General features: G+C 41.3%; 1 protein-coding gene across 2 annotated transcripts in view; it reads left to right on the forward strand.

Annotated features, from left to right (window-relative positions):
* KIAA1671 (KIAA1671 ortholog) overlaps window positions 1-24,032 on the forward strand; it is a 232,064-nt gene that overhangs the window by 193,122 nt on the left and 14,910 nt on the right. Inside the window, exons 6-9 of one of the 2 annotated variants that reach the window (XM_089684113.1) lie at window positions 95-216; window positions 8,683-8,739; window positions 22,027-22,243; window positions 23,229-23,400. In XM_089684113.1, the coding sequence (XP_089540239.1) occupies window positions 95-216; window positions 8,683-8,739; window positions 22,027-22,243; window positions 23,229-23,400 (568 nt within the window). The remainder of the gene's footprint in view (window positions 1-94; window positions 217-8,682; window positions 8,740-22,026; window positions 22,244-23,228; window positions 23,401-24,032) is intronic. The other variant, XM_089684114.1, reaches the window with a different exon arrangement.

Below are 24,032 nucleotides of genomic sequence, written 5' to 3' on the forward strand. Positions count from 1 at the left end.
TGGACCAATGCAACTGTAAATGTGTTTGTTTATAAATGAAATAGAAGCTGTAAGTGTGCAAGTTGCTCACCTTTATTTTTTTAAATATTTTTAGGACCATGTAAAGCAGTGTTTCTCAAGATCCTCTACAAGTAACAAGGACACAGACTCACTTGTACAAGATCCTGACCGACAGTATGGAACATGGAGCCAGGAAAAACAGCAGACTGAGGACAGGTGAGTTATTTATTACATCCATTTGTACTACTTGTCCTATTTTATATATTAAGCATTACCCTGTCTGCCACCCATGTCCTTTGGGTGCCTAAATCATTTTGGTTTTAAAGGAACCTGTCAGGATAAAAATAGAAGTGCTGCTGTTGACTTGTTTTTGACATTGTAGGTCCCAGGAGGACTAGGATTCTTGTTCTTGCTTTACAATTTAGTGCATCACTGGCCTGGCATAAGCTTAGATCCAGAAAAGTGTTGAGGTACCAAATACAGTTAGGTCCATATATATTTGGGCACAGGCACAATTTTAGTTTTTTTTCAGGCATTTACCAAAACATATTCAAGCTATAGTTATTTAATGGATATGGCTTGAAAGTGCACACTCTCAGGTTTAATATGAGGGTATGTACATGCAAATTGGAGGAAGTGTTTAGGAATTACATTTCTTAAGAGTAGCCATCCCTCTTTTTGGACAATTGAATATAATCTTAAATAAAATGTTCATTTTTAATATTTTGTTGAGAATCCTTTACTGGCAATGACTGCCTGAAGTCTGGAATCCATGGACATTACCAAAGACTGGGTTTCCTCCTTTCTGATCCTTTGCCAAGCCCTAACTGCAGTTGTTTTCAGTTGTTCTTTGTGGGTCTTTCTGCCTTTAGTTTTGCCTTCAGCAAGTGAAATGCATGCTCAATTGGGTTGAGATCAGGTGATTGACTCGACCATTGCAGAATATTACACTTCTTTTCTTTCAAAAGCTCCTGGGTTGCTTTTGCAGCGTTTTGGATCATTGTCCATCTGTACTGTGAAGCACCATCCAATCAACTTTGCTGCATTTGGCTGAATCAGGGCTGACAGTATATCTCTAAACTGCAGAATTAATCCGGCTGCTTCTGTCACATCATCAATAAACACCAGTGACCCAGTGCTACTGGAAGCTATGCATGCCCATGCCATTACACTGCCTCCACCATGTTTTACAGATGACATTGTGTGCTTTGGATCATGAGCTGTTCCAAGCCTTTTACACACTTTTTTCTCCCCATCATTCTTGTACAGATTAATCTTAGCTTCATCCGCCCAAAGAATGCTTTTCCAGAACTGGCCTGGCTTTTTTAGGTGTTTTTTGGCAAATTCTAATGTGACTTTTCTGTCCTTCAGGCTTATGAATGCTTTGCACCTTGTGATGAACCCTCTGTATTTGCTCTTGTGAAGTCTTCTCTTGATTGTAGACTTTGACAAATGATATGCCCACCTCCTGGAGAGTGTCCTTCACTTGTCTGGATGTTGTGAATGGGTTTTTCTTTACCATAGAGAGGATCCTGTGATCATCCACCACTGTTGTCTTCCGTGGCTGTCCATGCCTTTATATTGCTGAGCTCACCAATGCGTTCTTTCCTCAGAATGTACCAAACTGTTGACTTGGCCACTCCTAATGTTCCTGCTATCTCTCTGATGGATTTGTTTTGTTTTTGAAGCCTTACAATGGCCTGTTTCACTTGCATTGACAGCTCCTTTGAACGCATGATGTAGGTTCACAGCAATAGATTTAAAATGCAAATACCACACTTAAAATCAACTCCAGACCTTTGACCTGCTTAATTGATGAAGAAATAATGGAGTAGCCCACACCTGGCCATGAAACCGCTTTTGACTCAATTGTCTAATTACTTTTGGTCCCTTGAAAAAAGGGGGGATGGCTACTCTTAAGAGCTCCAATTCCTGAACCCTTCCTCCAATTTGGATGTACATACCCTCAAAGTAAACACGAGAGTGTGCACTTTTAGCCCATATCCATTATATAACTATAGCTTGAATATGTTTTGGTAAATACCTGAAAAAAAAAACTAAAATTGTGCTTGTGTCCAAATATATATGGACCTAACTGTATGGCCGGTTTCTCACTAGGCTGTGAATACTGGAGCAGGAGGAAATGCCTGAAGCATATACCCTCAAAATGAGCCAGCAGTGGCAGCTATGATTTAGCCTCTTATTTTTTTATAGTGGACATGCTAAGATTCAACTATGATGCTACAGTGCAAATTATGTATATGTCTTCTTTATAATCTATGTTAAACTAACTAATGTAGGAAGGGAGGTAAAACAGACTAAATTAAAAAGCTGATACAGGTTCTAGGACTCCCGTACTTAATTTTTAGAAAGTGTTTTTACTTCTGCCTGTGTGGCTGTTAGGCTATCCATACACAGCTAGATTTCTCTGCGGGTTAACGGCTTGCCAACTGACTAACGCACTAGTACGGCAGCATACTGGCCTCTCAGAGCTGGATCACGTACCTAGTACAGCAGCCTCTCTGCGCTGGATCACATATCTAGTACATGATCCACGTGCTCCCCTCCCCCTCCCCCGCCCAGCAGTGCTGTGATTCGTTAGAGCACAAGCCAATCAGTGGTTTTTGGCAAATGATTGACCACCACGACCCACTGATCGACTCCGTGATTTACGGAACAGAGTACTGTGATTCTAAACAATACAGAGCTCTGTACAGTGACGGGATCTTGCTGGGTTTTTTTTATTCCCAGCTAAGCAGGGGGAAAAAAAACAAGAAGCTCATCACATATTACACATATCTAGGCACACATTTAACCCCTTGATTGCCCTAGATGGTAACCCCTCCCTAATATCACTGGTGATGTCAGTGGGAGTTGGTCCAACCATCCCTAAACCCCCCCCCCCCCCCCCCCCGGTCAGTTAGTGTGAGATTGCCCGCCGCACTATCGCAGTCCCGTTACAGGTCGCTGATCATCGTCATTGGTATTAGAAATAAATAGCTAAAATATCCAGTATATATCCCATAGTTTGTAGACGCTATAACTTTTACATAAAACAATCAATATACACTTATTGGGATTTTTACCACAGACAGGTAGCAGAATACAATTTGTCCAAAATGTATGAAGAAATGTAAATTTTTTTTTAATTGACTATGTTTTATAGCAAATAGTAAAAAATGTGGGGTTTTTGTTTCAAAATTGTTGGACATTTGTACATTTCTATCGCAAAAAGAACCCAGTAGTGATCAAATACCACCAAAAGCGAGCTCTATTTGTGTTAAAAAAAAAAGTATGTAAATTTCATTTGGGTACAGCTTTGCATAAATGCAGAACTGTCTGCTAAAGTAGCACAAGGCCGAATAGAAAAATGACTTAGTCATGAAGGGGGTAAAACCTTCCGGAGGGGAAGTGGTTAGACAAAGAAAAAAATCAATAAAATTCTCTTTATCTCCATCCAGCAGTATTGAGGGAAGTTTCTGCACTACTGACTGCATCTGATAGAATAAAGTCACTGCTTGGGTGACAGTTTTCCACCAGGCTTCTTTGATTTTCCAGTCAGGTTTTGTTAAGCCAGGTGGTGCTAACAGGGTCACCAACAACTCAAATTTGAACTGATTCATCTGGAATCCGCCAAAATTCGAGCTGTACGGATTTCCCTTCTCTTTTGTCTTAGTAGCAACCTTCAGAACAGACAGAAAGTGAGGGAATCTCTCCAACAGAGCCTCTGACAGCCTAAAAACCTGACAGGATCCTGTTCTGATCATTTTCTACTCTATATAAAATTGAGAAAAAAAAGTTTTTTGACTATAGTCAGCAATTTACAAAACGCCATAGCTACAATATTGTGAATGAGTGCGTTCACCCCAGGATAGGAAGAATAAGTAGTGGCAGGATCACAAGTGAAAAAAAAGAAACTGGTTAAAAGTAAACCAGTGCATCCACCATTCTAGTGACTAATAACTTGCAACTGGTAAGCTGCAATATATAACATTTTTGTTTTTGGATTTGTATTTGCTTAAAGCTAATCTCAAGGGAAAATGCAAAGTTATACTTGCAGTGGGGTTACCAGTGCAGTCACAGGCATTCTGATGTCATATCATACAGTGTAGGACCTGCAGTAAGTAATGATGCCAAGGGCCTGTCCACAATTGGAGGGTCACAGAAGAGGAGAGCACTGGCTGCCAGGGGAAACAATGGATTGGGTGAGTATTTTATTGTTCCCCCAGACAAAAACTGGCATTTATTCTTTGCAGTGGTGGGGGGAGCCTCGCTGCAATGGTAACTGTAAAATTTCCCCAGAGTTAAGCTTTGTTGAGATAGGCAATGTAAAACACACAGAAGTTTCTATATGTGAAATGAGCATACCCACCTGGATTGTGAGACACAGCAACAAACTATTTATCACTATCTAATAGCTACAGAGGTCCTTCACTGCATTTGGCTATCTTTGTGCCTGTGGAATTGTGATTGCAGTAGAGCGCATTTTATAATTTAAATTGATTATCCTGAAACATGATCAGTGGTTGGCTCTCTTTCTGTGGGAAACTACCTTTGCATTGTCATGTAAACAGTTTATTATGTTTTAGAATTTCTTCAGGTACTTGTATAGCGCCATCAATTTACGCAGTGCTTTACATATATATTGTACATTCACATCAGTTCCTAACCATCAAGGGGTGTACAATCTAAGGTTAATTACTGCATTTTATATATGTAATATGATTACTAGGTGTACAATTAGTAGATAAGGAAAATGATTTGCAGCATCCATAACATTTTGGATTTGATGTTCAAGCATCCAAAAATAAATAGGACATTAGTCTGGCACAGCTAAACCCTGAATTCCCCAGGAGGCAGTTTTGTCACTAGATTTGCCAGTGATCTGTAGTAAGGAACAAAAGGGCTTTGGTACATGTTTATAGTTTGATCTAGCCTCCTCATCAATAAAAACCTGTGGGATATGGGCTAACATTCAGCAGTGTCACTCAATTCCTGGCTGTGCAAAAACATTAGTTTATACAAAATGTTTTGTTTTCTCATTCATTGAAAGGCACAGGAAGTCTTTAGCCTTCAGGTTATACTGCCAGGTACAGAAGGAATGGACACTGACGAACAATAAAACTTTAGACCAGCCCAGGTTAACTACCCCTCCCACCCTCACAACCCCTCCAACTACCAACATGCCTCCATTTTCTGCTAATTCCTAAGAAGGTGAACATCCTTTTTCCTGTTTTATATAATACGTTTTTATTAGATAACTTTTTCGCTTTTTTTATTTTTCAGATTTTTATTTTTTTTTCTTCATGCGGGAGCTGACTCACTTAGGTTACTAGGTGCTATTGATCCTCATTCCTACCAGTTTTCTTGCAAATGAGGTTAACACTGTGGAACTGAGTGCTGACGTCATCTGTTTGTAGGAGTGCTTACCCCTCTCTGCTCTTTTGTGCCATATAGCGACAAGGATGCTCCTCCCTCACTGAGGCTCCTTGCAAGAGCAATGATGAACTTTGTTCTGTTCCTGCTGCACAGAGGTGACTTTGGCCACCTCCAGTTATCTGACCTATGTTGCCTTTTCACGCGTGATTGCAACATGTCTGATTCTAGACAATGGGGGTGGGGGTTTGCAGCCTGAAGTCATGTTGTCCTCTGCTCTTGAAGTCTGTCCCTTCCTTACAGTCCTCTTTAGCTCTGTCAGGAGTGGCTGCAGCTTCTTCCCTTTTGGCTGAGGTTTTTACTACAGTCATGCAGGACTTTGATCTGTATCACCCAGTTATCTGCTGTCTCTGCAGATGCTACAGGTGCCCTCCATTACTCTGTCCTGCAGATTCTATAAATGATTTCCCTGAGGCTTCTGACACATTGACCACCAGGTACTTTTATTCTGAATCTCTCCAGTCCTTGACTGATAAGCTTAGCATGATGAATCACAGTATACTGCTGTTACTCCCAAAAAGTAAAGTAGACCATTTTGGCTATTATTGATGGAAGTGGTCACCACTCTGAAAGTGGGAGATCACCATGTTGCTTCCACCAATGCAGTTATCAACATTGGGTCATTTAAAACTTCAAAGGTCACAAAGACTTTCCCTTTACACCAGTCCTTTTGTCTATTGAGATCGGGGGCATCCAAGGCATTTGCTTTCCCTAAACCTTTAGGCAGCATTCCTCCTTCACAAGGTGTTTTTAATAACCCAACTGATAAGTGTTTGTAAACTCTTTTTAATAGCTCTGTTTTTACTGTACTTCTGGCTGTGACCATACTTGTCTAACCGCATGGTGCCTGGTGCAGTTGATCCCTCACTTATGGAAGGCATAGTGTAGATGACTAAAACAATGTATTTTAGTTGTGATGGTTTTCTGGAAGCCTTCAATCTCCTCTCTCACATATTTCCCATGTTGGTAGATTTGTGTAGGGCACTTTGTCTTATGTGCTGGACAGCAGAACCCTTATGTAAAAAGCGTTTCATATACATAACCCTTGAGGGACAAGGTTTCTTCAGACCAGCTCTTGACAACATTGTCATGGAAGCAACTGGTGGCAAGAACACCCATTTTCCTTGTTAGAGCTTTCCTAAGGAACAGACTGTGGAGTTTTCTCCTCTGAAATTTGAGAAACACTCCTTTTGTTTCTCTACTCCCTTGACCTACTCATCTAAACTCTCCAAGCTTAGCTCACCATCCACATACAAGGACTGGCACTCAATGTTTGCCATATAGTCAGACAAACTTTCTTCTGCATGCACTTTTTAGAGTAGGGTTTTTTTTTAACCCTTGCCTTGTGGAAGCTTGGACAGCTTTTATCTCCAATATTTTGGTGCAGGAGGAGATATCCCCAGACTACAGACTAAAGTTTGTCTCCCTGCCATCTCCTTGGGTTCTCATATCCAACATTCCTGTGTCACCACACAGATTAGCAGATTTCCATTGAGACCCCTCGGGTATTCCTGATTAATGTGTCATTGCCCCAGTTCCTATGGCAGAATATTTCCAGTGGTGGTTTCTTAGAATCTGTTCACTATTCCCAAGCCTAAAAAGGACATTGTCCCCATTCTTTATCTCAGAGCTTTGAATGTCTTCATTGGAGTCTGGAAAGTTCGCATGGAATTTACCAAATCTGTCATAGCCTCCCTTTATTAAGGAGACTGTCTGGCTTCTGTGAACATCAACAATGCTTACCTACATGTCCCCATCTTTCCTGCACAACAGTAATTCCTATGTTTGCTGTCGGGCCCCCTGCAGTACCAGTTTGTGGCCATGTTGTTTGGCCTCTCAACTGTACTGTTAGTATTCATCAAGGTGCTGGCCCCATTATTAGACCTGCTGTGCTCTCATGACATCCACATTGTGGGATACTTAGAGACCTCCTGTTGAATGAACAGTTGGCACAAGCTGTGTACAAAAACATGGCTTTGACTGTCCAGACATTACAGCAGTTCGGATGGATCCTGAACCTTCAGACATTTTCAGTGGAACTGACTCATGATTTGACGTATCTGGGTTTGATCCTGGACACAGCTCAGGTCAGAATGTTTCTTCAACCAGAGAAAATTTTGACACTCCAGTCTCAGATTTGAACTCTCCAGTCCTGGAGCCATATAACGGTCTGCATTTGCATGAGAGTCCTGATGGCAACCTCCTTTTGGAGCAATCTTGTCTTTATTCCAATCATATACATTCCTGGAACCACTGCTCATCAATAGCAGGTGCTGTAGCAACTACCAGCTGGGGCTGGAAACATCATAGGCAAACGTACATATTCGCCAGCGCACCATGGATCTCCAAATAAGGTCCAAAGAGGTTTTATTGCAAAAAGATCCCATCACAGAAGAAAGTGCAACATTTCGGAGCTGCGCAGGACCCCTTTGTCAGGCATGTCATCGTTCTCTTTTGGAACAATTCTATTCACCCAGTGTCCCTTCAGACCTCTACAAAGCAACATTCTGTATCATGGGACAAGTCATTCTGGTCCCTGGACAGACCAATTAGTTTGTTACCAAGGTCCCTGGCTTGGTGGCTCAGGAATCCAGCTCTGGAGTCAGGAAAAGTCCATCCTTCCTGTCTTTGCCACAATAGATGCCAGCATGTTGAACAAAAGCGTCCTGGGCACCCTGTCAGTGTAGGGGACTTGGTAAGAGGAGGAGTTTCAGATGCCACGCAACATCCTGGAGCTTTGGGTGCTATGGCTGCTTCTGTCTTTGACCATCCTGCTGAAGGGTCATCTGATCTGGATACAGTCAGACAGTGCCACAACAGTGGCTTTCATCGATCAAGGAGTGGTGGTTTGGAGTCTCACCGCTGTAAGAATGGTAGAATGGATCCTGTCCTAGGCAGAACTTAACCTCCCAGCCTTGGCAATTGTGTACATTCCAGGCCTAGGCAACAGGCAGGCAGGGACCTGTTAGCATTTGTTTGTTGTGTGACCCTTTCCTCATTTGGACTGCTTTTGTATGTCCCGAAGCTTAAAAACTTCCTGTGTCCTTTAATGGATGAGAAAGAAAATAAGATATTTGTACTCACTGTAAATTGCTTTCTTGGAGTCCATTAGGGGACACAGGTCCCACTGTGTTTATCATGCGCTCGATACTGCTTTGCTACAAAAATGAGACATGCTGGTAGTAGGTGGGTTTGTCCTCGGCTGGCCTACAGTTTTTTGTTTGTCAGTGTCCACTTCTCCTATAGGCAGCAGTGTAACCCGAAGGTGTGGAAGACTTCCCGTGTCCTTCAATGGGCTCAATGGTGAGTTCAAAATGCCTTCTCTTTTATATAGAAAATGTTTGCATATCTAGTGCATGTTTGTTTGTTTGCGCTCTAGCATGCTTTTACACTTTTTTTTTTTTTTTTAAGTATACACTTCTTTTAAAGCTAAACTTATGGGATGAAAAATATTTACCCTTGAGTCCCTTTTACCACTGCAAGAGTTAACTGTTTGTAGTTCCTAGGGGGTTATTAAAAAGGTGATATACTTTCCCTTTTACTTGCACCTGCAGGCTGTATCCTCTTCCTGTGACTATTACCCTGGAGCCTCTTGCTTTTGCTGTCTGACAGATGACAGCTCCCTGACATCTTTTCTTACAATGCAAGACCAGCTGTCCTGCATTGTACAGTAGGATGCTGAGGGCCTGCCCACATTCCGAAGCAGTCAGCAGAGGAGAGCTCCCACTGCCAGGGGAGAGAGGAATAAGGTAAGTATATCACCGTTTTTAATCATCCCATAGGCAAAACAAGCAGTTAAAGTCCAGATATGGCTTTACGTTGGTCCAGCGTATGTATGCATCCACCATACCCGTGGTGTCCCTGTGGATAGTGGATAGCCACAGTAATAGCCTCTGCTACTCCAGTGTTCACTGTTGTCTTCCAGGTCTCATGCCAAGCAGCAGCTTTTCTGCACAGTGAACCAAGGGGGTCACTTGCTCGGGATGGATGCCATTGCCAAACACATTGCATTTTTGTCAGTGGATGCAAAGTATTTACATAGTGCCAATAATTTACCCATTGATTTATATAGTGTACATTCATATCAGTCCCTGCCCTCAAGGAGCTAACATTCTCATGTCCCTATATCACATGCATACATACATGCATGCACTCACATACTAGGGCCAATTTTGAAAGAAACCACTTAACCTACCAGTGAGTTTTTAGCGTGTGGGAGGAAACTGGAATGCCCTGGGGAAACCTACCCAAGAACATGCAAACTACATACAGGTGGTATACTGGACAGGATTGGAAACGAGTGCTCCAATGCTGCAAAGCAATAGTGTTAACCATCGTGTCACTGTGCATCTCCTTTTCTTTAGTCTTTTACATTTCATCCAATAGATTAGTATTCAAAAAGTTCCTTATATGGGCCTTGCTTGGGATAAAATGTCAGAAGAAAAACCTCACTCTTTCATACTGACAGTGAATGGAAAATAAGTTTACCTGCAATATTTAAAAAACAAATCATCTGCTCTGTTAGCGATGACTAACTTCCAATACCTGCCAATGTATAGATAATAAGAATGGTAATAGTATTTTTAGATTATATTTACATTGTGAATATTTGTGGTAAAAAAAAAATGCCATCCACTACTGTGACTGACATTAAAATGTTAGTTGTAGGGAAATTACAAGCCTTAAATTCACTCCCACATTTGAGAATGCCTATAATTTGCTGTAGCACACTCTTTTCTTCACTACCATTAAAATGTCCTATATAATTTTGGAGAATGTTTCCAACTGTGTGATATGCTCCTGATTACATGTAGAGGCTGCAAATACTTGGTGAATACTTTTTGTACAAAAAGTAAGACACTTTCTAGTAGGTGCCATTGGCTGCTCCTACTTTCACCACAATCCACTGCTGCAGACACCCCAAAAATATAAGCAAATATTTCTGAAACTCAAAATTTATAAATAGGGATAGGCATGCCTTCCTCTTCTTGCCTGGCACTACTTCCTTGGACTGGGTGAATCACACGGTTTTGAGAGAATTAAGATAAAGTGTAGACTTTTGCTCCATACTGGAAATACTGGGTTTTGTTGGGTCTCTGATACAGTTGTCAGCCCTCATACAGGTAGTTTTTGTTTTTTAAAACAAATCTCATGAGAATTCAAGGACTTTCAGGAAAATAGGAATTTTGAAAGTAATCTTTTTCTATGTAGTCTCAAACTATTTATAGATGGTAGATCCAGAAAACACTCCTACACAGAAAATGCATATTGTGTGGAATAGACAGTGGCAGTTAGTCACCTTGCATAATGGTCATTCAGACACCAAAGTCATCACATAAAGTCCATAACATCTCTGTAAGAATATTAGATTGTCACATATAAAGCTTGTAGAATTAGTGTACGTTTTAAAAATCTAATGCATTCTTAAGTTACAGATAAACTTTGTGTGACACATTAACAGCTGGGATGCCAATTTAAAAAAGATTGTGTACCACTGAATTTAAATTGATGATGAATGAAGGAGACATGGTAAATGGAATGGTGTCAGAACTGATATGAAAGTCCCATAACCTTAGCCACAAGTATGGATTTAAAGATGTTCTCTCACTTTAAATGTTAATCTAATCTGGACCATTCTGCTTCAAAGCAGCCCACCATCTTCTTCATAGCACTCTAAATCTAAGCTTCCCAGGCTGTTCTAATGGATAAATCATCTCTTCGTTCTTAATGAAGTGCATTCCACTTTTTGCATACACGTATTAAGACCAAAACCAGCAGACCCATATTGAGATGTGGGATTCCTCTGTGTACAACTGGCCCTCCTCATATGAAAAACCCTGGTTGTTCATGGGAAATGTTCCTCTTATCACCTCGTTTTGCTTTACAAATTTAGGATTTTTCACACACCATACCCTTGTTGTAAAAAGCATTTACTTTCAAAACAAGACTTTCAGATCATAACCAAGACTTTAAACAGTCTCTCAAAATTATTTTAAGATGGTTTGGTTAGCATTCATACTGTCTCATTTTATCTGCATACCATTACTTTCATCCAAGGCACCATATCTACAATGCATGTGGATACTGTATGTGTGATACCTTACAAGTCTCCTTGACCTTTCGTTTCTTCCCTGTCACTCATAACTTCTAAGTTCTTCTGATATAGACTGTATTAAGTCTATATTATTTTCTAGATCCATTGTAATGGTTGAGGTTTGGGAATTGTTACATTGCCTGAGATGTACTGCACCTAAAGATGGTAACTGAGCTCATGGGTCATTCTGTTTTAAAGCTAGATGAAAGCTGCACAAACAATGTGGTATGCTGATTGTCCAAACTGGTTTGACTAGTCTTACGGCATCTGATCAATCTTAGACAAGCATAATATAAGATCATTTGGGACTAAAACTTGTATTTTTAGTAAGTCAAGTATAAAACATTTTAAAGTGTATGTAAACCCTTAACAATCCAACCTTTGCCCCCTTTTGGTTGGTTTAATGAACCATTAAAATGACTTTGTTGCACCTTTTTTCAGTAAGTGGGAAAAAATACCTGTTCTGCAAAAAAGGCAGTGAGGTTCTAACTTCCTTGTCCAGGGTGACAATGTTGCTCTTCTATAGATATGGTACAGTTAATGAGCGTTGTCACTCTAGGACAGGAAGTGTGGTAATGGCAGAATCATCAGGTGAAAAGAGCCTGAAGAATGGAAACTAAAGCAGCCACCACACCTGTGGACTGGTAAGCTGCAATTTACGCTGCTCAAAAAAATTAAAGGAACACTTATTAATCAGAGTATAGCATCAAGTCAGTTAAACTCCTGGGATATTTATCTGGTCAGTTAAGTAGTAGAGGGGGTTGTTATTAAGTTTCAGCTGCTTTGATGTTAATGAAATTAACAGGTGCACTGGATGGGCAACAATGAGACAACCCCCAAAACAGGAATGGTTTTAAAGGTGGAGGCCACTGCCATTTTTTTCCCTACTCATCTTTTCTGACTGTTTTTTCACTAGTTTTGCATTTGTCTAGGGTCAGTGTCACTACTGGTAGCATGAGGTGATACCTGGACCCTACAGAAGGTTGCACAGGCAGTCCAACTCCTCCAGGATGGCACATCAATATGTACCATTGCCGAAAAGTTTGTCTCAAGAGCATGGAGGAGATTCCAGGAGACAGGCAGTTACTAGAGAGCTGAACATAGAGCATAGAAGGTCCTTAACCTTCAGCTGGACCGGTATCTGCTCCTTTGTGCAAGGAGGAACAGGATGAGCACTGCCAGAGCCCTACAAAATGACCTCTAGCAGGCCACTGGTGTGAATGTCTCTGACCAAACAATCAGAAACAGACTTCATGAGGGTGGGCTGAGGGCCCGACATCCTCTAGTGGGCCCCATGCTCACTGTTTGGCACCTTAGAGCTTGATTGGCATTTTCCATTGAACACTAGAATTTGCAGGTCCGCTACTGGAGGCCTGTGCTTTTCACAGATAAGAGCAGGTTCACTTTGAGCACATGTGGCAGACGTGAAAGGGTTCAGCATGACCGTTTTGGTGGTGGGTCAGCGATGGTCTGGGGGATGGAGGGATGCACAGACCTTTGCAGGCTAGACCACGGTATCCTGACTGCCGTTCGGTATCGGGATAAAATCCTTGGACCCATTGTCAGACCCTATGCTGGTGCAGTGGGTCCTGGGTTCCTCCTGGTGCCCGACGATGCCTGGCCTCATGAGGCGATAGTATGCAGGCAGTTCTTGGAGGATGAAGGAATGGATACCATTGAATGGCCCCATGCTTGCCTGACCTAAATCCAATAGAACACCTCTGGAATATCTAGTTTCTGTCCATCCGACGCCACCAGGTAGCATCTCAGACTGTCCAGGTGCTTAATGATGCCCTGGTCCAGAGCTGGGAGGAAATACCCCTGAACACCATATGTCGTCTCATTAGGAGCATGCCCCAACATTGTCAGGCATGCATACAAGCACATGGGAGCCATATAAACTACCATTTTGAGTTGCCGCAGTGAAATTTCAGCAAAAAGGACTAGCCTGCTGCATAAGGTTTTTCACTTTGATTTTTGGGGTGTCTTTGAATTCAGTAGGTTGATCATTTTAATTTTCATTAAACGATGGGGCATCCTTACATTCGTAACACATTACCCAGTCCATATCAGTATAGATATCCAGCATATTTTTCCCCATTGAGATCTGATGTGTTTTCAAAGTGTATTCTATTTATGTTCCTGGGTTTAGAGGGGGTTTCCTTTTAGAAATATGCAGCCGCTTCAGGCACATTCTTTTGAATGTATTATAACAAGAAAAATGGGAAAAAAATACTGCTACAATTTGCATTGAAATAGATGTACATAAGCTAATGAGATGGAAAACTGAACAGCAGATTAACGTAAAGGTGTTTTTGTACAATAGTTTTGTTAGAATTACTCTATTCCTGGCTAATTCACCTTAACACAATTGTCTGCTTGCCAAAGCAATGGGAGGCCCCATTTTAGATGCTGCCTCAGGCACATCTCTGCTCATGCAGTGTCAAAGAGCATTTAGCTTTTAGATTCTGGCAGTCCAGTGTCTAGCGTACATTAGTCTGCATTAATTCAGTAATAAAGTAACATGCAGCTTAGTCAGTAGGTGGAAGTGGTTTGTGTTTCACTTGCTGCACAGCCTATTGAGGCCCGTTCTCCCTGTCCGCATTGGTTAATGGCACACTGGTATTGTTATGATGTGACTGCATGCCTATAAATAGACTCATGACACTTGTACAGCAGGGAATCAGCAGTGAATAAGCAGTGGCTGACGTGAGCCTCCATACACTTAACTCCCTGCTTCTAATTCTAAATATTTACAGATATGGAGGACAGCCTCTGATATCTACTTCCCTAGTAGGGCAGTGATAAAGGGGAAGAGCCATTTCTAAAAGAGCACAGCTTATCTCATTCTTGTTTATAGGATAAGTCATGGCAAAACTACAGACACCTTTGCTGGAAATAACATTTGTGCTTAGAGCCTGCAAATCATGTATTGCTTGGGGAACCCAGTGACAAGAATAGGAGAAAGGAGGGGGGATTGTTCATGCCAACCATTTTTGGTCAATGCTGCAAAGGTTCTCCTTATTTTCATTTTTGGTTTGGTTGGTACATTTCTAATTGATACATATTTTCATGATTTGTATTTGATTGGTTTAGTGGCAATCCATATATTAGTCTGAAAACCTATTCAATACCTTCTAAGATAAGATGATATTGAAAACCTGCCAAGAAAGGCAATACAGTGCTACACTTAAAAATAGCACATTCTGCATATACGTATGTATATACACAGAATCAAGCTGATTAAACCAGTATACACAATAAGAATGTATACTGTATATTTAAAGCAGAACTACACTACATTTGAGAACCACAAATCCTATTTAATTCAGTCTCTACAGCAGAGTTCAGAGAGGGGGAGGTAGATGCAGAGCCAACCAGGTGTGCTGCAATACAAGGAGCATTGTGATAGGAAAAAGCAGAGTGACAGAGAGATGAGCTCATCAGTCTGCTGCTTCTCCTTTCGCTGTCCAGTCACCGGTGGGTGATATTGTGGTGAGGAGGGGAGGACTGCTGTTTGTGAAAGCAAAAAATTAGGCTGAGAAAGATTAGATCCTCTTTCTTGCTATACAGGATTGTGCTGTGGGGAAAAGCTGTGTAAATCTCAGTACATAAAGGATGACTACAAATCCTTTGGTAGGTAGAACATTTTTGCACCCTGAATTCTGAACAGGGGAGAAGACTGCAACAAATTCTTTCAATTTGAGCAAAGTCATGTAGATGTTTCTGCTGGTCTTGTTGTTTTGGGCAGGGAAGCATGCAGTGAAGGTGAAATAATTGCAGGCTTTGTTTTGTCTATACTAGACTTAAGGATAGGTTCACATCTCTGCGATGCAGAATCGCATTCAAAATTGTGCACGTTCCTGCAACACACACAAAAAAGAATATCTCTTCTGCAGGTGTGTGGCAGTGTCATTCTTAATTGCACCCCAAAACACCTTGCTAATACATGTGCAAAATTGTGAGCCAAAACTCACAGCAACAAAGTGCCATGTGTTTTTTTAAAAAAGGTGCTTGCAGTTCTCTGGTGCGAACAGGTGGGTCAGCCCATTGAAGTGAATAGGCTTCCATACACGCAATGCACCAAGATGTGCAAATCTTATAAAAAAAAAAAAAAAAAAAGAGATCTGGAGCTTGGAGAATAAGTGATATTGAGGACAAGGGAATCAGTCGGCTTAAACTTTAGGTATAGACAACAAAGAAAGGGTCCAAGGGCAGAACTTTGTGGTTCATGGTGGGAAAGGAAAGGAGGTGGTATAGAATTGTAAAAGTATATGAGTTGGGCTTATCAGCATCTTGTAGTCCCTCTACAGCACAGCATACGGGGGAAGGGAGAAGGGGACAAGGGAATCAGTCGGCTTAAACTTTAGGTATAGACAACAAAGAAAGGGTCCAAGGGGAGAGCTTTGTGGTTCATGGTGGTAAAGGAAAGGAGGTGGTATAGAATTGTAAAAGTATATGAGTTGGGCTTGTTATCAGCATCTTGTAGTTCCTGTACAGCACAGCATACGGGGGAAGGGAAAAGCAGCAAAACAGGTCAGTCAGGTGTGCTGCAGTGCTAGGAGCATTCAGATAGAATTGAAGGAGCAGAGTGACATAAAGATAAGCTTATTAGTCTGCTGTTTCTCACTTTTTCTGTCAAGTGGTAAGCAGGGTAATAAGGACAGCTGTAAATGAAACTGCAGCAAAGAAAGATCAGGTTCTCTCCCTTAGGCTATGTTCACACTAGCGTTGTGTGCAGGTGGCAGAGAGGCGTTTGGGAAGCGTTTTTACCGCTTCCCAAAAGCCTCTGAAAATTCTGCACATGGCACCACATGGTGCTGTTCCAATGTTCGAGTCGCAGCAAAACGGATGCCTCTGGTCGAGTCAGGAGGCGTTGAAGCCTCCTATTCTAGTCTATGGTGCCGCTCCGGAAAAACGCCCGGCTAGCGTTTGCGGCACGGTTGCGGGGCGGTAACACCATTTAAACTTCATTATAGGCATTTGCGGAGCATTTTTAACGCTCGGCAAACGCCTAGCAACCGCCGCTAAACCGCGTTTGTGGAACGTTTGCCGAGCGTTAAAAAACGCTCCGCAAACGCCAGACCAACGCTTGCCAAACGCTATAGGGGCGTTTGGCAGGCGTTGGTAAAACAGTCAAGTGTGAACGAGCCCTTACCTGTGCTGTGTGGCAAAACTGCAGATCTCTGCTTTGGATTGAAAAAGTTGAATCATTTAGCAAGCAAAACCAGACTCCTATATCTATTTCACCGTTGTGATTTATCTGTTTACCTGGAGCCAAGCCGAAGGCAATTGTAACACAATCCAAATACCAGTGTACAGTTACCCAGTGTTACTGCTATGAGCATACCATTTGATTAAAGCTGGTTATGTTTGTTGATACTAGACTTGACTTTTCGCAGTCTGATGTTTTGACATAACCTACCTATGTATGGTTCTATTTGTTTCATCTGGTTGGCAATCCACATTAAAAAAGGGGGATGCAGAGTCAAGGCGGGGCTTGGGGCAACGTCTACTAGCAGCAGATTCCGACTCATTAACAGTCGCCAACCTTCCTTGGATAGCACTAAAGGATTACACATTTCTCTCAAATCCCATCACACTCCCTCATTCTTTGGGACTGTATTAAACAATGCTTCGGACTTCTCTCCCTACATGCTCCAATGCTTTCTTTTTTACAGAACCCTTCATTTTATTCAGCCTATACCTCCCTTGCCTCTTTTTTGAACCTGGTCAGACCTAAAACTAACCTTATTGCACCACCTAACAGGTCCCAACAGGATTCTGTCCTTTCAAACATTATGTAAACACTTTCGTTCGTCTTTGGACGAGTTCACTGTGTTCAAGAAGATGTGCAATAGGGACCCCCACTCCCCAGGCCTTATCTCAACTCCTTTTTATGCTTTCTAAACTTTGCCGCATCTTATATTAGCTTGTGGAAACCTATGATGGTGTCAACATAGAACCTGAGAAATAGAACAAAGTCCTCTCCTGATGGTAATTGTTCCCTGCATGAATTTCTAAATCCATTCCAAATTATCCTTCTGTATGCTTCCAGGACTGCAGGAATGGGAGTCTACTTGCATGTATGGTGGATGTGCCCAATAGTTAGTAAATTCTGATTGGAAATCTTCAGAATCATTGCCAAGGTGCTTAACAGGACCACCATCCTGAACCCAATAATAGCTCTCCTTGATAAACTCCCCCAAGACACCACCAATGCCCAATTTAAACTTCACCTTCAAATCACGACTGCAGCAAAACAGAACCGTGGCTAATGCCTAGAAAAAACTGAACTTTGGCCTCATTGAAGCTAAGAACCAGGTCACCCATGCCATAGTTGATGGCAAAATTGAAGCTACTCTGCAAGATCACATTCCTAAATATACTTTCCAACCGCTCCGTTTCCGCCACCCCCCTCTGCCAATCCCTCCACTGGCTTCCGATTGCGCAACGGATCAAATTCAAAATCCTAACGCTGACGTACAAAGCTGTCCACCATACTGCCCCGAACTACATCACTGACCTAATATCCAAGTACCGCCCAGCACGCACACTCCGCTCCTCACAAGACCTCCTTCTCTCTAGTTCCCTGGTCTCCTCCTCCCATGCCCGCCTCCAGGACTTCTCCAGGGTGTCACCCATCCTCTGGAACTCCCTGCCCCAACCCATCAGATTATCACCTACTCTCCTCTCCTTTAGGCGCACCCTGAAAACCCATCTCTTCAGGGAAGCCTACCCCGCCCCCTGTTAACTTGCCGACCTCCTCCACTCTTCCTACCACTCCATCCCCCACAGCTATCTCCTCCTGTGGCACCATCCCCTCCCTCCTAGATTGTAAGCTCGAAAGAGCAGGGCCCTCGATCCCCTCATGTTTTGCATTGTATTGGTATTGTTCTGTCACATGTTCTGTCCCCCTTTGTAATGTACAGCGCTGAGCGAACTATTGGCGCTTTATAAATACTGTATAATAATAATAATAATAATAATATACTAAAATAAGGCAGCCCTGAATGGACAACTTTCTCTGTTTAGGATTTGCTCTTGAACTCTAAAATTCCATCCATTGTTACTCTATCAGGTTTTGAGCCCCTATCACCTTTCACCCAGGACCCCCATGAAACCATTTATCCCCTCCCCACCCCATTACCGGTATGTCCCATATTTAACCCCCTTCTCACACCATTATGTCCCATATTTAACCCCCTCCTCCTCCAATGCCTACAAAATCTCTTGAACTTGGTGCAAACACATGGACAGACTTATGTTGATTAGGTTACTGGTCTTAATGTTCATATACAGTATGTAAAGCATCTTGCTATCTATATCCAACTTGTCCTTGCTAATTGAATATTAATTTTTCTGCTCATTATTGTGCACCCTGTGCTGCATTGTATTTGTATTTAAAATGCGTACATAGAAATGGAGGTTTTCTTCAGCTGACTGCATTGTATGTGTTCTGGAAACATGATCCTCTTAATGATTTTGATATGTCATGCTATTTAGTACATTAACGCTTACATTAGAGAAATTGCTGTAATTAAATCATTAGCAAGACCTCTAAATCCTCCAAAAAATGTAACCCTTACATATAGTAATCAATAGAATATCATTCAGATATATAATGGTGCATAGGGTCAGTACATGAATATTTCAGAATTGTCTATGGGATTTTCAAACTTGCCTGAAGACATTTTAACATCCCCCTTGAAAACCCTTTGTAGTATTTCAGGAACATTTGCAATGCCATGGCGAGATTTTTTTCCCAACATTACTTGCAGTAATTATGTTTTTGCCGAGCACTGTTATTACGCAATGCTGTTAGGCTTGGCTAGCTCTTCTTGCCCTGGAGAACTATCAGTGAACAGTTATGGCTCCTCCTAGGTTTCTGTGCTGATCTAATGATTGTACTTTCACCTAATCCCAAAACAAAGCCCTAGAGCGATGGAGTGTATGTGTTCTGTTTGTTTTGTGGGTTTGCTTCCATTCTTGGCGTCATTATGTATTTATTGTGGTCTTCGAAGGCTTTAACCCTATCTAAATGCCTGTTCCACATTGTGCAATAGTTTAGATCTGAGTAAAGCAGTGCTTGTTGTAATACAGCAATTAAAACACAAAATACTGTGCAGAATACTAGTAATCAAACCTGCAAATTAAAATCATTCTTCTTTAGCTGTCATTAACAGGCTAGTATTCACCTGACACTTATCCTACATGGTAGCATAGTGGTTACACAGTTCTGCATGGGAGGTGATAGGCCTCTTTACTGCACAATCGCCCACATCACATATATTCACCTTATGAACCTTAAACTGAGCATGGATGGCAGAGCTGCTTATAGATGCTTTGCTATGACTCCAGAGCTTTGTCTATTATTATTATTATTATTACTACGAGTTTATATAGCGCCAAAGGGTTTGCTCAGCGCTGTACAATAGGGGGGACAATACATGTGATATATGTCAGAAGGGATATCATATGATCTGCTGTCACACGTGTCCAAATGCAGAGTGCACATGGTTAAGTGTCCCTGCACCCCAAGCTTGTATCATTCGTGTGCAGCCATTCAGCACATCCATCTGTTATAGGGTAACAACAAGGCAAGAAGAGTCATATTAGGAACTAGCCTGAGCTCACATGGTTCCTACACTAATTATTTTTTTCCAAATCATGCACTTTTAATGTGGCTCTATATATGGGATCACATTTTCTCAAATGTACTTTTTAGCCTGAATTTGACCATATCACAGAAACAAGGACCGCTAAATAAGAATAACTGTAAAAAATGTATTAAAGTATGGCACGATATTACATAATTAATAATGATATTCATATCCTTATGGGCAGTCTTCTACGTTACAGATAACAGAAATGTGCTGGAAAGATGACAACTGACGAACACAAATGATAGAGGCATTTTATCATCAATAATATATATTTGCAGAAAATATAGTGCTGGTTATAGACATACTGTATATTGCATAGTCTGACTGACTGCCAAAATATCTTCTTATAGGTACATTATAAGTACATATAAATGTGCTATCTGTATTATTTGAGTTTTCGTGACTATGCAGAGTGACATCTCTGAATTAAATTATCTCTTGTGGCAGAATTACCAGCTGGAAAAATCCAACCTGGCCAATCAATATAGTAATATTTCATGTCAACATTGTGGAACATGTTATTCATAAGGCTGTAAACCATTGTGTACTCATAATATGCATGCAACATACTAATGTCTGTTAGATGCTGGGAATGATTGCACCCAGTACATTGTAAGAATGTCTCACAGGGTATTTTGTATTACATCTTTATATTTTATATGCTTCTTTAACGCAAACCTATACTGGGAGAAATATCAAGGCTGCCATGGTTGAACTGAAAATGCTAGCCGTCCGGCTGTCTGATTTCATTAGCTTGAGTCGCTAAGTCTAAACAAGCATGAAACAAAGAAAGTTAGAGTATGGGCAGAACTCTGCATGTGTATTCCCATTCAACACCTCAGAAAGCTTTAAAGTGTTACTAAATCCATGACTCTGCTTTCACTATATCTGGCCTCCCAGACAACGAGAACATGGAAATGCAATTATTTTAGTAAATGTAAACTGCAACATACTTTTTTTCATTAGCAGTATGTAGCAGTCTTTTGACTTCTATCAGTGTCCAGCAGAGCACTGATTAAAGCTTGTAGGAGGAGTTTCCATTCTGCTCTGACTGTCCTATGAGGCTGCATAACCCCTGATCCTCTGTGTGGACTTTGCTGATTGGCTCTGTGCTGGTCACATGCACCCTCCCAAAGAAAAAAAAAATACCTAACAATACACTAAACTGAGAATGTGCAGAGCGACTCCTAGAGCTCTGTACTCAGTGGATGGATTGGGAACAGTAGATGAAGGGGATAATCAGAGAAGTCAGGATCAAATAGCCTTTTTACTCAATGTGAAGGATTAACCCCCTAGGTTCCACAGTGAGTATAACAAGCATGATTTATTGCATAGACAGACTGATTTTACTGTTGTGGGTTTATTAACACTTTAAGGACATTAAATCATCATGACAGCCAGGGAACTAGAATTTTCAGAAGAGATAGTGGTGTCAGCCTAGGTAATCCCTTTTCATTTAAAAAAAGTAAATAAAATAAAGTAAGTCTGATTCATTCTGCTGGCTGGGTCTGTGCTATTTAACTAGCAACCCAAGATTATAGCTTCGTTTTAAAGACTTGGATGCCCTCTACTGTTCAACTTATGGTAATTTTTTTTGTGTACCAGATTAGTTTTTTTTCTATTGATGTCTATTCATCTGTATGTAGTAGGGCACCATCTATAAAAAGTGGTTACGCCAATCTTTAGAAGTTAGACATTTTAAATGACAGATCATTGGCCAGTTAAATATGCCAAATGTAAATTTTTTTACAATACAGATTAGACTCTTTGTTAATTGATTTTTTTCGTATTAAGTATGTTGATTGAAGAGTGCTTTTTTTTTCCTTGCAGCTGTGTTACTGACTCGCCATCATATGATAACAGCAGCCGTAAGCAGCATTCACACAGTCGCCTGTCCTCACTGTCCCATACTGAAACAGACCAGCATGACTCTATCACTGAAGCCCGGGATGGCAGTTTGGACCGTTGTAGCATGGATTTGGATTCCACAGAAGGCACTGAAAGCACACCTTCTGAAGTCAAATCAGCTGACTTCTCATTCATTGATGTAAGCTTGAAACCCTAATTATCTTCAATATTGGTAACTTCTATATAATGCAAATTATGTCTTTGTCTAACATCTATATAATGCAAATATAACATCCAAAAAATCCCATGCATGCCAACAGTTTGCTCAGTGCTTTACAATATAAAGGCAGACAATACAGCAACAATACTGTTCAATACAAGAGGGTTAGGGCCCTGCTCCTTTTAGCTTACATTCTAATTAATATATATATATATATAGATATATAGATATAGATATATATATATATATATATTTGTCCTGATAGGCTTTACATTTCGCCATTACTGCTTTTACCTCTGCGGACTGACTATTTTAGCAGAGCATCCATATGGTTCCTACACTTGTGCAACACAATTTGCATTGGAGGCAAATGGTTTTCCAAAGATGACCTAATGTGTCCATCCTTGGGGCTACTCTCTTGCAACAACATATTAGTAGGGTCTCTGAACTGAACACTCTAACTTCATTGGCAGTATGCAAATTCTGCAGATAAAAGAATATTTCTTCATTGGAATGTAGGCTATGGGAACATAGTTCATAATGTGCCTCAGCGCAACATTCAGGATGGCCATGGAATGGAATACAAAAATCATGTTTTATTTCTGGTTGATTTCCTTGTGAGTTCTGTGCAACATACTGTACATTGAAGATGACTTGGTGCATGGGGAACAGAAAACTTTTATATCCATAGTGCCATAGCCATTCCTTAACAATAGTCAATCTGCCCTGACTTTTAAGATGTGTCTTTTCAGACACAGATGTTCTTTCTCAGTATTTTAAACTTAGGGCTCATGTTCACTGTGGCCCATACTGCACGAATGAGTTCCTTGTATGTGTGGCTGGAACTGCATGCAGGCGGCTCATGTTTATCTGAGGATGCAGTGGCATTATGGACACAACACAAATTCTTGTGTTTTAATTCATTGTAGCTAAATAGGAAATTAATCTGTTATTTCTTCCACAGCAAACCTCAGTCTTGGACTCAACAGCCCTGAAGAATAGAGTCCAGTTAGGTCGGAAGAGCCAGCGGCGTGCACCAAGCCAATTACAGCGCAGAAGTCGGTTGTTGCAATCCAGTAGCCAACTAGCTGTGATTGAGGACACCGACAACCTTTGGATGTACAGTGATTCTACAGGTATTGAATTTGTATAAAAAGTGCTATTTAATAAAATGGCTTAGTACTCTGTAAGCACTGTGCTTATAGCGAAGTTAAAGGGCAATTGAGAAAGTATATAAACACACACTTTACACCCCCCCCCCCAAAAAAAAAAACACACGCACAGCCCTGTCTAGCTCTACTTTGTAACTACAACTCAGACACTAGAAAAGAGGAATGTGGCATTTTCTGGCTGCTCAGTAATACTAATGAAATGAAGCAAAAAATAAACACAGTAAAAATGGTGAGGCTTACTTACACTGTTGGTCAGTGGAAAGAATGCTCCCTTACACTGTTGGTCAGTGGAAAGAATGCCCCCTTACACTGGTGGTCAGTGGAAAGAATGCTCCCTTGCACTGGTGGTCAGTGGAAAGAATGCTCCCTTGCACTGGTGGTCAGTGGAAAGAATGCTCCCTTGCACTGGTGGTCAGTGGAAAGAATGCTCCCTTATACTGGTGGTCAGTGGAAAGAATGCTCCCTTGTACTGGTGGTCAGTGGGAAGAATGCTCCCTTGTACTGGTGGTCAGTGGGAAGAATGCTCCCTTGCACTGGTGGTCAGTGGGAAGAATGCTCCCTTGCACTGGTGGTCAGTGGGAAGAATGCTCCCTTGC

Source organism: Staurois parvus, unplaced genomic scaffold (genome assembly GCF_062004578.1).
Source record: "Staurois parvus isolate SC_StPar_1 unplaced genomic scaffold, SC_StPar_1.0 ptg000336l, whole genome shotgun sequence".
Taxonomy (NCBI): Eukaryota; Metazoa; Chordata; class Amphibia; order Anura; family Ranidae; genus Staurois; species Staurois parvus.